The following is a 17,248-nucleotide window of genomic DNA, read 5'->3' on the forward strand; positions in this document are numbered from 1 at the left end:
GCAAAGGAAACCATCAACAAAACGAAAAGACAACCTACTGAATGGGAGAAGATATTTGCCAATGATACAGCCAGTAAGGGATTAATATCCAAAATATATAAAGAACACATAAAAGTTAACACTAAAAAAAAAAAATCTGATTAAAAAATGAGCAGACGACCTGAATAGACATTTCTATTGGTGTAGCCACTATGAAAAACAGTACAGAGGTTCCTCAAAAAATTAAAAATAGAACTATCATACGACCCAGCAATTCCACTTCTGGATATTTATCTGAAGAAATTTCAAAGCATTAGTTCCAAAAGAGATATGCACTACTATGTTCACTGCAGCATTATTTACAATATCCAAGATATGGAAGCAACCTAAGACCACCGACAGAAGAATAAAGAAGTGGCACACACATGCAATAGGCTATTCGCCATAAAAAAGAATGAAATCTCAATTTGCAACAGCATAGACGAACCCAGAAGATATTTACTAAGTGAAATAAGTCAGACAAAGACAAATACCACATGATTTCACTTACACATAGAATCTAGAAAACAAAATAAAGGAACAAACGAAACAAATAAACTCATAGAGAACAAATTGATGGTTTCCAGATGGGAAGGGGATTAGGGGTATGGGTGAGAAAGGTGAAGAGATCAAGAAGTATAAATTGCCAGTTATAAAAATAGTCACAGGATGTAAAGTACAGCATTGGGAATATAGTCGATAATGTTGTAATAACTATATATGGTGTCAGATGGACACTAGACTTATCCGGGTGATTGCTTTTTAAGTTATGTAAATGTCTAATCACCATGTCATATACCTGTAACTACTATAATATTGTATGCCAACTGTAACTGAAAAAAATTTTAAAGAGAAGGAAAATGAACAGGGTGAATGGGTAAAGTTGTAGTATTGTTTCTTTTAAGCCAAACAAATATGTTCTGTGACTGATACCAATCCCCTGTTTAAGCTAATGTATACTCCTATACATAAAACTTCTCACCTGCTTTGGAGCAATCTTCTCTATCTTTCAGTTTTCTCCTTCCCAACTACACGAAAAGAAACTAAGATCACGAAGTACTTTACAAAAAGTCCACAGATTTGTTTTATAAAACAGAGTTACCTGCACTTAACTCAGCCCATTTCTATTCTATAGTTTTTCTATAGCCTGGCCATGATTATATTCTATATATGCTTGTAGTGTAAAATGATAGGAATTTTATTAGTCACAAGTTGTTGAGTTTTCATTTTAAAATATCTGTTAAACACCAGACACTGTGTTAAGAATATTACTATTACCATATCCATCAAATATCATTTACCATTTACAATGAGCCAGGTGCTGTTTTCCATGCTTTACAAACCTTCATCCTTCTCTGAAGTAGATACTATTATCATCACATATTACAGATATCATAGATAATGGAACCGAAGCACAGAGATGTTCAGTACCTTGCTAAAGGTCACACAGCTATTACACAGCAAACCTAGGATGCTGACTGGAGTCTGTGTTGTGAAGACACAATGCAATACGGTCTCTCTTAAGATGACTTAAGACCATAAGACCATACCCTTAAAAAGTCTGTCTTTTATGGGGAGTAGAACTATAAACGAATGGTTATTGCACATTTCTGCTAAGTTTAATAAGCATGTATGAGATACAGAAGTGATTAACAATTGTGCTTGAAGAAGACCAAGGAAAGCTTTATGGGAAATAGATACCTTTATGGCAAAATTCAATGAAATTGTTAGTACGTATCTCCTTTACCTGTTGGAAGCATCTGACACTTAATTCCATTCTCTTCTCCTCTGGATACTGTGTTTTCCTGGTTTTCCTCCCATCCCTCTAGTGGAAGCTCTTCTTCCTCTGCCCATTCCCTAAATATTGAGGGTCCACAGTCTATGTTAGGCTCTCCAGACTATTCACTTTACATACTCCCTCCCCTCCCCACCCCATCTACTCCAATGGTTTAAAATATCAAGTAAATGCTAGTGACTCCCAAGTCTGTATCTTCTGCTCATATCGCTCCTGTGTTTCAGATCCATGAGATACCTACTCAAAAGTTTCAGATACACAGCCCCTCATATGCAAAGGTACTTTAAGACCGCACTTCAAACTTAAAGGTCAAAAAATGGTTCAATGACCAGTTCCTTATGATGTGCTGTAGGTCTCTGTAGGGCAGAAATAATCTCTGGGTGAGAGGATTATAGGTGGTTATTTACCTCTTTCTGTTTCAAGCACCAACACAAGTACTTATGGATTTTGAAAGAACTATCATATAGAGCCTTTAGGAATGTACATGTAAGCACAATCCTTGGATCAGTTCCAATAATCCCTTAAGGAACAAAAGAATGATGGACCAAAGGGGATTTAGGAAAGGGGTTAAACCTGACACCTTAAATCAGCTTGATATTCTTTTGGGGATATCTGTTTTTCTCTAATAAAAATTAACTGAAAAACATTCTCTTTTTTCCGTAAACGAACTGAGATGAAAGCACTGTTTAGACCCGAAACAAAAATCTGAAAGTTCAAAAAAGGGTATTATCTGCCACAGATGCCACCAGAACAACTATAAAGATGAGGCTAACTTAGAAGGAACTGCTTTCAAAGCACTACTTAGGCTGAGCAGGTCACATCAGTCTTAAAAAGTGGCCAGTGAAAATAATTGAGGAAAAAAATTAGGTGAGAGAAAAACAGGTTAGGGAGACCTAATGACATACTTTCTCAAGGAACGAAGGTCAGTGCAAGACCAAGGGAGAAATCACAGGGAGCAGAAATGGGCTGGGCAGCCTGGGCCCAAGGTCGTGGACCTTTCCTCCCAGATCAGAAAAGGAACAGGTCCAGTGCAGGCGGTGCAGGAAATACATGAGGTACAGGGAAAGAGAAAGAGCACATGAAAACCATCCGGTAATCTCACCTGGAGAAAACTACCTTTGATGTTTTGGTTTCTGTGGAGAAAAGCAGTTTGGAAGTGCAAGCATTCTGGTTTCACATCCACATCAATCCAAAAAAAACTGTATTCTTAAGAGTATGCCCCTGCTTTGCACCGTACATTTTCTTATATATAAGTCCCTCTTCACAGATTTTTTAAAAAAGGTTTCTTCCTTTATTTATCTTAGTGTCTTGGTAATATTAACTTTTAAAAACACTCACATAGCTTATGGATTCATCAAAAGAGCAGTAGCACAAGTTTCTACAGTAGAATAAAGAAAGCAGCGGTCCATGACAGGGCAGTGAGGACACTGGGATAAGTAGGAACTAGGAGGGAGTGAGCAGAGGACTAGACTCTCCCCAGTCCTCACGGATGTGACTTATTGAGATCTACAAAACTGTGATGAAGCGCTAAGTTCTCATCACATGCAGGGCCTCGCCATTATTTTAGGGCTGACACCCAAACCTGCTCCAATGCAGAGCAGAAAACTAAAAAACTGTAATGGGCTTTATTTGAAGCTATCATATCCATCTAACAAGAATGGGTATTATGAAAAAGGAAAAAAGAAAATGTGGGGAGAAAAATCAGAGAAATATTAGAAGAAAATATCCTAGAATTGAAGGACATGGATTTCTAGAATGCCAGGGTCACTGAGCACCCAGAACAGGAAATGAAGAAAGCCCGCCCCATGGCACAGCATCATGAAATTCCACAACACCAGAGATAGAATATCCTCAAAACTTCCAGCGAAGGAAAAAAAGAGAAAAAACAAACCAACAAAATAAGGTCACGTAAAAAGGATTTGAATCACTACACCTCAAGAGCAATTACAGTCAGTACAATGGTGCCTTCAAAATTCTGAGGGAAAATTATTTCCAACCTAGAATTCTATAACATTTCCAAACTATCAAGCAGGTTTGTGGGCAAAATAAAATCATTCACATACTCCTTAGGAAATAAGGATGTATGCCAAAAAATGAGACAACATGGTGCCAGCCCAGGAGGAGAGTGAAGGACGGTTCTTGAATTATGATATTTGGGTGGTAATTCTTAATAGGAAACAGTAAAGACAGGAGGAAGAAGATGCAGGACTCCAATAAAAAAGTGGAAGTGATACACTGAGCTCACAGCAAATGTTATTAATAAGAATGTGACAAATAGGTTGAAGCACTTGAAAAAAAAATTAATGGTAAGTATGTGGGGAAAAAAAAAGCAAAGGTCTACCTAAACACAAGGAAGAATGGAGTGGAGACAGGTCATCTGGCTCACTGGTGGATATCCGCCAGAGATATAAACACATAAAAGTTGCCCATTTTAACCAAATATTACAATATAGTTATGTTGGCGGGGGGGAGGGGGGGTGATGGTGTGAAGGTAGGGAAGTAGTGGGGTGGAAGAACTAAGTCCTAAACCACTGCAGCAAGAAATCAACAGGCCAACCATTGAGGGAAAGACAAGAAATAATAACATATCAAATGATTTAGAAACACAAAGATAATACCTATAGAAAGAGGAAAATAATTGAGTGGTTGTCACTCAGAAATGAGCCTATGAGGTGGGGAGAGCGGAGAGAATGGTTTTTTTTTTTTCCGTTGTAAGTTGTTTAATATTGACTTTTTAAACTATATGCATGAATTACTTTGATTAAAAAAATAATAAAAAGGGGGGAAATCAACGTTTAAAATTTTCCATTTTTCTCTCTACATTTTTAAGTAACCTTACCTATTGTGTGGTATAATCATAACCAAAAGAACTTTTAGCCCAGGCCCCTAGAGTGTTTGCTGAGCAGGAAGGAGCAAGGGAAATTGATTCCTGGGCCCAGACTCAGAATTTACTGATCCAGCATTTCTAGAGGAGTGATGTGTAGATTTAAAAGTACCTCAGGTGATCCTTATCATCAAGCAAAATGGGAAAATGTTGACTAGTAGCCTGGGATCAGCGGAACTTTCATTAAACTAACAATACCATTAGAGTCAACACAGCATGTCCCAATCACTAACAATTAAAATACATGCAACAATCCACATCTTTAACTTATTGTTTAAATTTTCAAATAGTAGGTTTGAGAGATTGGTTTATTCAACTTAAGCAACTATCTGTTGCAAATACCTCCTTGAATTTCTCTAGGGGTCCTGATATACTCTGGCTTTTATCCACACACACAATGAATATCCTTCAATCTTCCTGCTCTACTTTTTGTATTTTTCACATTTTCTGCATTACTTTTATACTGGAAAGCACAAAATACGCTTTTTAAAGAAATTCTCTATCTTCTGTAAGTAGGCAAAGCAAGACCGTCCATCAACTAATGAGGTCAAAACATGAAAAAAGCATGTCCCAGCTCTTTATCAGTTAACTACTTTCCACTTTAAAAATGATCCTTTGAAGGACAGGTATGGTCTTCAAATATAAACTAACCAAGAGCATAAAGGCACATAAGGGAGAAACAAATTCGAGACAGATTTAACAAAAATAATTCATAATGCAGTTCCTTTCCATGGTTAGGCAGTTTGGGTGAACTATCTTGATTGTGCAATGCTAATCTTCCTAATGGTCAGATGGGCCACAAGACAGGCATCTCCCCGGCCTGTGGTGTGGTCATGTGGGGACTGAAGACAGCCACAGCTTCCAGGCCAGTTGTCTTCTGTGGGCTGCTTCCAGTTTTCTTTCATGAAATAATTATCTCTACATGTGCCATGATACGAAAAAACTTTGAGAAATACTGATTTAAACTAGACTTGCCTTGATCATTATTCGAAAGTTGAATAAAAGTATGAGGATGAACAGAATCTCTTTAAAACAGCGGTCCCCAAACTTTTTGGCACCAGGGACCTGTGCTATTATGAGAATAATGTTTGATGATCTGGGGTGGAGCTGAGGCAGTGATGCTAGTGATGTGGAGCGGCTGCAAACACAGATGAAGCTTCACTTACTAGCCGGCTGCTCATCTCCTGCTGTGTGGCCTGGTTCCATTACAGGCCACAAACTGGTACCAGTCTGTGGTCTGGGGTTTGGGGACCCCTGCTTTAAAATGCTGGTATGGAGAAATGAACTAACACCCATGTTATAGGTCTATACTACTGACTTCTAATATTTTTTTTTTCTGTCTGCACTTCTTCCCTTGCCCCACTTAGGAAATTGTAAGGTATATTCCAGGACTACTCAATGAAGTAACCTTCAAATATGTTAGCTCACTGGCATAAGTTTAAATTCTGGAGACAAGAACAGAATTCTGGTTCTCTGTGCCAATGCTAAATGAATTCAAGGTAAGTCTGAAATAAATTACACTTGTTAAGACAGAGTACTTAAGTGTCAGTGGAAAATCTTCATAGAATAGAAGCTTATCACAAGCAGCTGAACTGGGGCTAGTCCTCAGATCTCCCTGCTCCCAACAACTGCACTTTCTAGGACACCTCCAGAGAGGTCCTGCTTAATTGCTTCTTTGACTCTCTCTAAAACAATGTCTGAGTACTTCCTGCTCTTCAAGGAAACTGAATTGCTGGTTAATCTGCAACTAGCAAACCATTGTTTGAAGAGCCTAAACTTAAATTTGTGATATTTAAACACAAGTTCCTTTATTAGCCAGTTAGTTCCTTGTTTCTATCTGTGAAATAAAAAGGCAGTCTTGTTTTTGTATAGATCAGGAAACAGCCTTAAAAAGGAATTATCAAGTTCTTTATGTTGTTATTTTGGGGATATCTGATATATTATATCAAAATCTATGAATGGCCTTTGCCAGAGGGGAAGGCAGGTGGAGGAGGACGAAGAGGGTAAAGGGAGGCAAATATATGGTGATGGAAGGAGAACAGACTTCAGGTGGTAAGCACAGTAGAGTATACAGACGTCCTATTAAAAAGCTGTACACCTGAAATTTATGTTAACCAATGTTACCCCAATAAATTAAATTTTTAAAAAATCTATGTAAATATGCCATATTTGAACTCTATAAGAATGAAGAACTCTATAAGAATGGAAACATCACAAATAGAATTTTCTTCCCTGTACTGAACAGTCTAGATAAGAGAAGAACCCAGCCCAAATGAGAATGTGAAATTGATGCAGAGGTGGAAAAATGAACTGCCTAAGACAGCATCAATTGAATGAGGAAGGAAGCAGAAGGGGGCAATATAGCTTTAAAAAACAAAAGACAGACATTCATTTGCATAAATCCTTGTATACTTAACTCTTATACTTAATTAACTCTAAATCACCAAGTGCCTAGACTCAGACCAGAAACATTAAGGAACCTGGAACTTCTGTACCCATATTGGCTAAGACCGTACTGTAATACCAAGGAAACAAAAACTTTAAATTCTTCGAATTTCTCTTATGACATTTCACCAAGAAAAACCTAAAAGTTCCTTCTCCAGGAAAAAAGTGACCAGTGTTTTTATTCTTAGGCACTACAGTGTGTACCTTGGGTTAACCTGAAACCTAGGAACACAGCTCTGTGTCAGTAGCAACGACATCTGAGTTGGTTCTTCATTTTGTTTCCTGCCACAGAAGGCCAATCTTCAAGAACAGGTGTCATATCTTGAATGCCATTATGGACAGGTTAAGGTAGAAATAGGTTTTCTCTGCCCTCACACAAAACCATAAAAGTACTATAACCAAAACCGGTTTGTAATTAATGTAATGATATGAATTAAAGTCCTGATGTCCAAATTTCAGAGTCCTTGAGAAAAAAAGGCCTTCAGGTACTTAAGTAATGTGATGTGCAACTATTTAGTGAAATTAGAACCTGGGTCTGGAGTGTATCAGTAAAAGGTAATAATTCTTGTAGGGTGGAACTTCTCTATTTTTATAGATTTATGTCTTACCAGTGAATTTGCAAGGGGGAAAAAAAAACCAGGAGCGAGATAAGCTGTTTCCCAATCTCCCTTGGAATTCTTTGCATTTCTATTCTAATCACCTGTCTTATTACAGAAACATACACAGCCTTCTCTCCCACTCCTTATAAATACAATTACTCCTACCTCCATTCTTCAGGTCAAAAAATGACAGAACTAAGACAAATCAAAATGTTCAGCCACAACTAACACATGTCTATGATGCACTTCAGACATCTAATGAATATTTGTGAGTTTACTCTGTGCCAGACGTGGGGATAAAAAAAATGAGTAAATCCTTAAGAGACGTTCAACAGCAGCTGCCAATGGTTCATCTTAACCTGTACAACTCAAAATCAAAGGACAGTACAGTGTAGAGAAAAAACACCACGGAATGAAGCATAACCTCATTATTGACTGCCTAGATAGCAACATCCTGGCAGATTTCCCTGCTATCAAAGCCCTTTCCTTTTCAATCTGTCCTGCATTCAATTGCCAATTTCTAGAATTCCCCTTTTCAAGGAGTCTCTTCTGCTCAAGGAGTTTCAAAGGCTCATCACTACTTACCACATCTAGTTCAAACCCTTTAACTTAAAGTCGTCTGCAGGCTAACTCCACTTACTGTTCAACATTATTTCATCCTCAATATGGTTCCCTTCTGATCCTTTGGAGGGGTAGGACGCATACCTAATTCCGCTACCTACTCTAACTCCTTAGGCAGCCTTCATTCTAAACAGTCTTCAAAAACTATTTCCTCTATCGTCAGTACAGATCCATTACCTTTTAGAATTCGGCATTAGTTTTCTTAACAAAAATGTATGTCCCAAGGTATTTTTAACATTACCATATCAACCAAATGTTCATTTTCCCAGCCATCCCTTAGTGAAATCAGAAGGAGCCGCTTGCAGTTTCGGCACGAGAGTCCCAACACTGCACTTAGTAAGATAGGGAGAGAGGGTTTGGGGCGGTTGCAAACTATGCAAGGGAAAACTGGAGGGAGCAAAGAGGGGAAAATCCGTGCTCTGTACTCCCAGCCCTTTCTTCGGAAGGGGTGGGGAAGGGTAGGGTCGAGGAGATTCCAAGAAATGAATCCTTGTGGAAGAACAGAAGAAACGCAAGGTGTTCCTTAGGGAGGAAATCGGGCTGGGGCTCCTGTGAAAACGCGGGGGCTCCTAATCGTTCCTGGGAGAGGACAGGTTCTAACGTGAAACAAAGAGGCTCGGACTCGGGAGGTGAAAAAGATCCGGGAATCTCCGCAGGTCGGGCGGTAAGGAAATGAGAGGGGACATGATGCGGCTCCGGGGACTGGTCGAACCGGGGATGTGGTTGCCAAGATGAACAAGCAGGCACCTAAGGAGCGAGCGTTTGGGGGAATCGCTCTGCTGGGACGCGCGGTCGGGCGGGGATTTGGGTGGGATCGTCTCCCAAAGAGAGAAACGGTCTCCTAGGGTAGTGCTCTCCGAGATGGAAACCCTGCGACGCGAAGACGCTGAGGCGACGGCATGTGCCAGCCGCATCCCGATTTCCCCATACACTCACCGCGTCCGCTCCAAACGCCGCCGCTCCAGCTGCAGCTACCGGCCGGCGCAGGCGTACTCAGCGTGCACACCCACGTGACTCAATCCAAACCACCCGCGCCCACGTGACTCCCAGAGCCCGCCCAAGCCTCCTCCCTGGTCACGTGGTCTCGGGTCGCCCCGCCCCCAGCCAGAATGGCGGCGCCCAGTGGTAGGGTGCCGCGCCTCTGGGTCCAGGTTTTCGGGCAGCGTGTGGGGAGTCTCCTCACAAACGTCTCAAAGCCATTTTGTTCTGCCGCTGCTGCCTCTAGGCCTCTGGATGCCCAGCGATTAGCGGAGAGGCTCCGAGCCCAGAAACAGGAACAAAAGACGAAGAAGGTGCCGGTGAGTCTGGAAGGAAGGATTGCAGCTCCCAAGAGGCAGTGTGCTCAGTTGTTTCCTAGGTGTGGAGTGAATAGGGAGGGTCCTCTGAGAGAATGCCAATAAACGCGGAGCATCGTGGTAGGAGAATAGGGAGAAAGCGGAGGGAGAAGTCAGCAGGTTACGGTGTCTTCCTGTGGGTTGGGTCTTTGGCTTCTCCTGGGCTCGGTGCTATGCGCCCCCGCTCGCAGATTACTCCGGAAAGGCTCGGATGTAATGCAAATACAGTGATTCCCTGCTCAAATTCTCACTCAGATATATTGAAGGTCTTCCCAACCAGGCATTTCCCACTGCTCTTGCTCTCCTATAGGTGCCCACAAACCCTGTCCAGCGGAGAGTGAAAGAACTCTTGCAATTCACACAGCAGCTGCAGCGAGTCCACCCCAACGTGCTCGCTAAGGCACTGAGCCGAGGGATTGTCCACCAGGACAAGGACCTTGTGGTCATCAATAAACCTTACGGTCTTCCTGTGCATGGTAAGGAACACATGGGAAAGGGTGGGACGCCGCTTCTCTTTTCTGCAACTAAAGACAACTCTGACAGATTCCTTATGGGGTTCTCGGAAGCTTTGCATTCAAAATAATTAAACTTTTGCGGAGTACTGCCCTATATAAGGCACTAGTGAGGACACAGAGATAAATAAGATAGTCCCCACCTTCCCAACATCTGGCATTCAGCAGTGATTTATGTAATGCAATGTGTGCAAACCTCCACAGAGTTGCTATAGAGATTACAAAGGCCGTGTGGTTATTGTCTTCAGGTTATTTTCCATTAAAACTGAGGAAGAGGAAATAACATATAAGAAAAAAAAATATGGTGTGTGTATTGAAGTATACTCAACAAAACCCCAGGGTGGAACTTGACACTTGTGTTTTTGAATAAATGTTGAAAGTAGTTGTCAGAGACAGCTGGAGTGAGGCAGGAAAGAGAAAAAATGCCTTTATGGAAAGGGTTTTGCTGGAGGAAAGGCATATTTTAGCTAGAAGAGGAATGCTTTTCAGGGAGGTATGGAGAAGGTTGTGCATAAAGGCAAGGAATTAAATCAGACGTTGCCAAGTGCTTTCTGTGGATTTTTTCTCTCCTGATTCTCAAAATAGCTTCTTGCCTTCCCATTTCCCATGAGATAATACAGATGTTTACATTTTATAGATGAGAAGAGTGAAAGTTAGAAAGATTAATCTGTTTAAGGTCCTTGGCTAGTTAGGAGAGTACATAGAGTAGAACCTAGGAATGTCTTACCCCAAAGCCTCTTAGCTCATCTGTAATACCTGGGGAGGGCGTTATGATCTTGCATTTCTCACTAGGGTTTACAAAACAAATTCTTAAGCCTTGGTTTATGTAGTGAAATATCAGGCCTCCTCATTTTGATTGCTGCTTTTAGGGTGACTACATGTATGTAAGTAGATTAAAATATATCTATGCACATATATATGTCTGAGGAGAAAGCCCCATGCTCTAGGCCTATGCTTCTCAAACTTTAATATGCATGAGTCACTTGGGCATCTTGTTAAAATACAGATTTCAATTAATAGTCTGACTTGGGGGACTGAGAGTCCTTTCCAGAGAGCTCCCTGGGCGTACAGATGTTGCTAGCCTGGACCACATGTCAGTAATAAGGCTTTAGAAAGCATTGACAGTTAATCCAGTAAGGGCTTTTTTCTCAAGTAGAGTTCTTTGGTGGAATCTTTTCCTGGCCACTCAAACCTTGTCTTTTCCTTACTTAGGCGGACCTGGGGTCCAGCTCTGCATCAGTGATGTACTGCCTATCCTGGCAAAGATGCTTAATGGCCACAAGGCAGAGCCCCTGCATCTGTGCCACCGGCTGGACAAGGAAACTACAGGCGTGATGGTGTTGGCTCGGGAAAAGGACATGGCACATCAAGTTCAAGAGTTGTTTAGAACTCGTCAGGTGGCAAAGAAGTACTGGTATGAAGTCCACTGATAGTGGTAGAGATGTTAGAAATGAAGGTATCCCTTTCATCTATGCATCCATTCATATAGCAGCAACTCCTATTAATAGAAGGCACTGTACTAGGACCTGTGGACACATAAAAGGCATAGGAAACAGATTTAGTGCTTAAAATATTAGAGTCTGAGAGAGTAGTGGTCCCTAATTATGGCTATACATAAAAGTCATTGAAAATTAATTATTCAAGTAATACATGATTTCATTTCTGTGGTAAATAAAGATAAAGTAAAAAACTCCTGGAGAATATACCTACTCTGTCATTTTTATCCCTTCCCTTGAGGTAGTTTGGTTTTTATTCCTCAGGTCCTTACTCAATGCACTTATGTACATTTCTAGTATATACAATATGTGCATGTGTTTATCTACACATGTATGCATATTGTACAACATACATTGTACTTTCTTTTCCCACTTAACCATGAGGGATCTTTCCACGTTAGTGTATAAAAATTTACTTCAATTTTCTTAATGAAAGAAAAATACATGAGCAAAAATGAAACCCATTTCTGTCCCCCATCTACTCAATTTCCTTTCCCAGAGACAATCACTATTATTAGTGTCTTATATAAACTTACAGAGTTATACTGGGCATATAGAAGCATGTTATTTTATGGCAGCATATTTTACACTGCTTTGCATCCTGCTTTTTTTCACTTGGACAGTATATCTTGGAGAGCATTTTGTGTTGTACATTTAGAGCTAGCTTCTTTTTAATGGCTCTATAGTATTCCATTGTGTGGATATATCATAATTTCCTTATTGACAGATGTTTAGGTAATTTCCCATTTTTCAGAACCTATTGCAAAGAATTTGCGAGTATATCTTTAGAACAAATTCCTAGAAATGGATTGCTAAGGTGAAGGGTACACATAATTAAAATTTGAATACTTACTACTCAAATTGATTATGTCAATTTTTACTCCTACTAGCAGCAGGGAGTGTCCACCTCTTATGCCTGACTGATGCATTTTTAAAAGGTTTGCCACTGATGGGTTAAAAAATGCATATATTTTTTCTGTTTCTCTGTGTACTTTTCGTGTTGTCTGTCTTTTGTGTTTATTGGCTATTTTGAGTTTCTTTTTCTGTGAACAGACTATTTTTTTTGCCCAATTTCTGTTGGGTTGTTTATTATTTTCTATTTGATTTGAAAGGATTCTTTTTGTATTTTGGGTGAGACAATGCATGTGAAGTGTTTAACACAGTACCTAGCTCATAGTAAAAGCTGAAAAGTGGAAACCAAGACTACTATTATGTATACAGTAATCAAAATGGAAGTCTTTTAAAAAGTGTTATATTATTTGTAAAAACTGTCTATGAAAGTTTAGAATCGGTAACCGTTCTCAGGAGCAGGCTTCATAGAGGAATTGCAATCAATTAATTGGGTCTTGATGAATGAATAGGAGTTAATTAACAAGTTGGAGAAATGTGTTCTAGATTGTGGGAATGGCATGCACAAAGGAGTGAGGCATCCGGTCCAGTTTTTCTAGTGGTAGGGGATGGTGGCAGATAGAGCTGGAAAGGTAGACTGGAACCTAGTTAAGGGTGATCTTAAATACTAGGTGTAGGAAGTAGAAGTTACAGGTAGAACTTCTTTCTGACCTACTATGATAGCAACTTGTTATATTATAATTATTTGTTTGAATCTTCTTACTAGATTCTAAATTCCCTGAGAGCAGGGATTTTTGTCTTGTTCATCTACACAGAACTAGTACCTATCTAAATTGGTGCCTATTTACATTCAGTGAATATTTACTGACTGAACATTTTTGAGCAGCAATGTTAGGTCATTAGGAAGAGTAATCTTCTAGTTACAACTCAGTTATGATAAAATATATCAGATAGCGGCCCAAACTGCCACCAACCTGAAGTGTCCAGGATGTGAAATATTATATCTGAATGGGCTTTTGACTCCTTGGCCAGTGCTTCTGTGATAGGCTACCAATTACCTAGGGAACTCCATGGTTGACCTGGAAAGGATATGAACGTCAGGACAGCTTAAATAGTCTTCTACCTGGCTGTGACGTGATGATGAGAGATCTTTAACAAAAGTGATTTGGAATGAGTTATTGAGTTGTGGTTTCTTGACTTCTTTGAGCACAGTTCTTCCCTGTGTTATCCAACTGGCAAATAGGACAGGAGTGGTCCTATGAATTTTTCATTCAGTTCTTCATTGATTTTTTTCATTCACTTTATATGTAACCAGAACTTACCATCTTTTATTATTTAAAAAAGGAAAATAGGATACAAAACCATAGTTTTATTTTAAACTATATGTACTCATTTTTAAAGGCTGGAATGAAAGACCATGTTACTAATAGAGTTTTTTTCTGATTTTTCCCCAAATATTCTACAATTAACATATATTACATTAGGAGTAAAAAAGATATGTGTGTAAGAATAGTAGCAGGCTTTCAGGCTAAGTAGCATACCAGGAGATCATTTGGGACTCTCTGATCTTAAGAACTAATTACAGTAGTGCAGGAAGTCCACTGTTAAAAACTCTTAGTAGCCAAATCTAAGGAGTGCCTCCCCTTCGTGGCTTAAGTGAGGGTCTGTGTGCCACCCTAGGGCCATCACTGTGCACATCCCAGTGCCCTCAGCAGGAGTCGTGGATATCCCCATCATTGAGAAGGTGGTGCAAGGCCAGCAGCAACACCACAAGGTGGGTGAGCTGCCTCCCGGAGGGATGGGTTTTTTGCTCTTCCTCTGAAATCATACCTTGGTTTCTTTGGCTTCAGATGGCACTGTCCCCGAGCTACCGAATGGACAATGGGAAAATGGTGAAAGTACGGACCAGCCGGAATGCACACATGGCGGTAACTCAGTACCAGGTGCTAAGCAGCACTCTCTCGTCTGCCCTCTTGGAGCTCCAGCCTGTTACTGGTGAGGGTGCTGGCGTTCTGCAGTGGGAGGCTGCCCCAGTCCTGCTGCGCACTGTCCTGGGCCCTGTGCTGGGCTCTGCCCTCCTGCACAGCTGTATTGTGGGGGCTGAGATTGCGGCTGCCTCGTTTGAGAGCTTCCGGTGCATATCTGAGGCTGAGAGCTCCAATAGGGATCATTGTTAAAAACAGTAGGTAACAGAGGATATAAACAGTTTACTTACACTTATTTAAAAATTTGCCAAGTGGTTCCTGAAAAAATTAAGCATAGAATTACCATATGATTCAGCAACTCTACTCCTGGGTAGAATTGAAAGCAGGGATTTGAAAAGATAACACTTGTTCATAGCAGCAGCATTCACAATAGCCAAAAGGTGAAAATATTCCAAATGTTTGTTGACAGATGAATGGATAAACAAATGTAGTATAGCCATGCAATGGAATATTATTCAGCCTTAAAAAGGAAGGAAATTCTGACACATGCTACAACATGGATGAAACTTGAGGACATTATGCTGAGTGAAATAAGCCAAATGCAAAAGGACAGCTATTGTATGGTTTCATTTAGATGAGATATCTACAGTAGTGAGCTTCTTAATGACAGAGGGTAGAATAGTGGTTACCAGGGGCAGGAGGGAAGAGGGGACGGGGAGTTAATGTTTAACAGGTAGAATTTCAGTTTGGGATGATAACAAAAGTTCTGGAGATGGGTGGTTGTGATGATTGCACAACAGTATGACTGTACTCACTGCCACAGACTTTTACTTAAAATGGTAAATTTTACATCTCATATATTTTGCCACAATAAAATATGTGCAAAACAGTACTATTTGGTACTATATAATAAAATTATGTTTTAAAAAACCCAGTGTGGCAGTTGTAGATACCAAGTTGATGATAATGGTTATCTGTGGTGGAAAGAGAAAACTGAGGGGGAGGGGAAATTGGAGGCATAACAGTATTTATAATGCTTATTTCCTAATACCATATAGTTTGTCATCTTATTCTTTATACTTTATTGTAGTTGAGGCTTTGCTAGTTTACCATGCTTTGATTTAATATTAGAATCAGCTGTCACCAGTAGCACTGTTTCTGTAGGCACTCATAAATTTTCTCTTTTTCTTTTGAAGGAGTAAAACATCAGCTTCGAGTTCACCTGTCTTTTGGATTGGATTGCCCAATTCTTGGTGATCACAAGTACTCAGACTGGAATAGACTGATCCCCCAGGTATAGGTTTGACCCAATACGCAGCAGACTAAGGGGCAGAACTTATGCTTTCCCTCTGTGAAAACCCTGAAGTGAGTCACAACAGGATGGATTAATGGTCCTCAGACAGGGCACCAAGTTCGTTATCCAGCTTATAGAGAAATTCGGAAGCAGTTAGCTGTGGTTAATCTGTACTCATGGAGCTTCAGGATCCATGAGCAAAAACTCTTTCTGCTTCATTTATTTAGTCCCGAATTTGATAGGAGGCTTTGGGCAGGGGGAGGAGGCTTTCTGAAGTCTCAAAGCAGCCTTTCATGCTACTGCTAAAGAGAGTGGTAGAAACTTGTCTTTTGATGTTCCAGCCCATTCTTTTGGAAGGTCAGAGACCTGGCCAGCAGAGCTTCCTTAGTGTAGCAGATTTCTCTTACTTGGGTGTCAAACCCTTCCTAGACATGCCCCCAAAACAGGCGACCCATTACTTCATCTTCCAGGGGAGTTAATATTGGACCCCTATAAGTGTGGGTCTTCTGACCTGCATGCTGGTCAAGGATAAACTATTATTGGCCTTGCTCTCAAGAGACCATCTTTTCTTTGTACAGAAACTATCTGTTGGCACCTTGAAGAAGCTGGGGCTGCCACAGTCGAAGGCTCGCCACATCCCCCTTCACCTGCATGCCCGCCAACTGATCCTGCCTGCACTGGGGTCCAGGAAGGAGGAGCTCAGCTTGGTCTGCAAGCTTCCTCACTACTTTGTACGCTCCCTCAGCCGTCTGGGCTTAGAGATGCCAAGTCATGATCAAAACGAAGCTGGGCATCTGGGAGAACAGTGAAGATTGTCAGGCAGTGTGGCCCCTGAATTTCTCACTTCGTTGAGCGGACTCTGCTAACTTCTCCCTTTGGACAGACCCCAGAAGAACCAGGTGTGATAAGCTGAGGAAAGCTGGCTGCTTCAGCGCTTTTACTGGCAATTAAAATCTATTTCTAATACTAGAGCCACACTTTGGAAAAGCATGTGGAAAGTCTCCCTGTTTCCTACCAAGATGGAAGAGAGCCCAGGATCAGGCAGTTTGGGTCGATAATTGGAAAAGGAGAACTCCAGCACAGGATGTATGGGCAAGAACTGTTTTCATCCGACAATAAAGTTCTTGATCTGTCAGGAACATTCCTGTGGTTGTGCAAAGCAGAGTGGTTATCTCACATATAGAGAAATTCAGAAGCAGTTAATGTCCTCATGGAACTGCAGGGTCTATAAGCAAAACTCTTTCTCCTTCATTTGTTTCATCTCAGATTTTGTAGACACATGTCATAGCATGCAGGAATGAGGAATGAGGACTCTCTTCCCTCCAGCTGCAGCATGGGAGCCTTGGCTGCACTGGTGATTGTGAAGTCTGAAGGATATTTGACAGCAAAGAAAGCGGATGTAAATGGCAGGCAAATAACATAAATCAGTGACACAGTCGGGGTAGTCCATAGCAGGAGCACACACACTGTGTAAAG

The 17,248-nt window shown here is 40.7% G+C and overlaps 2 protein-coding genes across 5 annotated transcripts in view; one reads left to right on the forward strand and one right to left on the reverse strand.

The window, feature by feature from the left end:
• FAM118B (family with sequence similarity 118 member B) overlaps positions 1 to 9,423 on the reverse strand; it is a 54,662-nt gene extending 45,239 nt beyond the window's left edge. For 3 of the 4 annotated variants that reach the window (XM_011367097.2, XM_011367096.2, XM_011367093.2), the window contains exon 1: positions 9,299 to 9,423. The gene's annotated coding sequence lies outside the window, so the exon portion shown is untranslated. Of the gene's footprint in view, positions 1 to 1,765; positions 1,876 to 9,298 lie in introns of all 4 variants that reach the window. The other variant, XM_023534736.1, reaches the window with a different exon arrangement.
• Positions 9,424 to 9,429: 6 nt separating this feature from the next.
• RPUSD4 (RNA pseudouridylate synthase domain containing 4) lies at positions 9,430 to 16,915 on the forward strand. The gene is made up of 7 exons (XM_011367092.2): positions 9,430 to 9,660; positions 10,007 to 10,172; positions 11,421 to 11,622; positions 14,234 to 14,327; positions 14,404 to 14,548; positions 15,675 to 15,772; positions 16,351 to 16,915. Exons 1-7 carry the CDS (start codon positions 9,472 to 9,474, stop codon positions 16,579 to 16,581), a joined length of 1,125 nt encoding a protein of 374 aa, XP_011365394.1. The 5' UTR covers positions 9,430 to 9,471; the 3' UTR covers positions 16,582 to 16,915.
• The last annotated feature ends 333 nt before the right edge of the window (positions 16,916 to 17,248 follow it).

This window comes from Pteropus vampyrus, unplaced genomic scaffold, assembly GCF_000151845.1.
Source record: "Pteropus vampyrus isolate Shadow unplaced genomic scaffold, Pvam_2.0 Scaffold130, whole genome shotgun sequence".
In the NCBI taxonomy this organism is placed as follows: Eukaryota; Metazoa; Chordata; class Mammalia; order Chiroptera; family Pteropodidae; genus Pteropus; species Pteropus vampyrus.

Excerpts from the sequence above, each read along its gene's own strand:
- RPUSD4 (XM_011367092.2), top strand. The coding sequence starts at position 9,472 with ATGGCGGCGCCCAGTGGTAGGGTGCCGCGCCTCTGGGTCCAGGTTTTC. Across the intron at positions 10,173-11,420 it reads TTACGGTCTTCCTGTGCATG|GCGGACCTGGGGTCCAGCTC; the intron begins GTAAGGAACACA and ends TTCCTTACTTAG. Across the intron at positions 11,623-14,233 it reads CAGGTGGCAAAGAAGTACTG|GGCCATCACTGTGCACATCC; the intron begins GTATGAAGTCCA and ends GTGCCACCCTAG.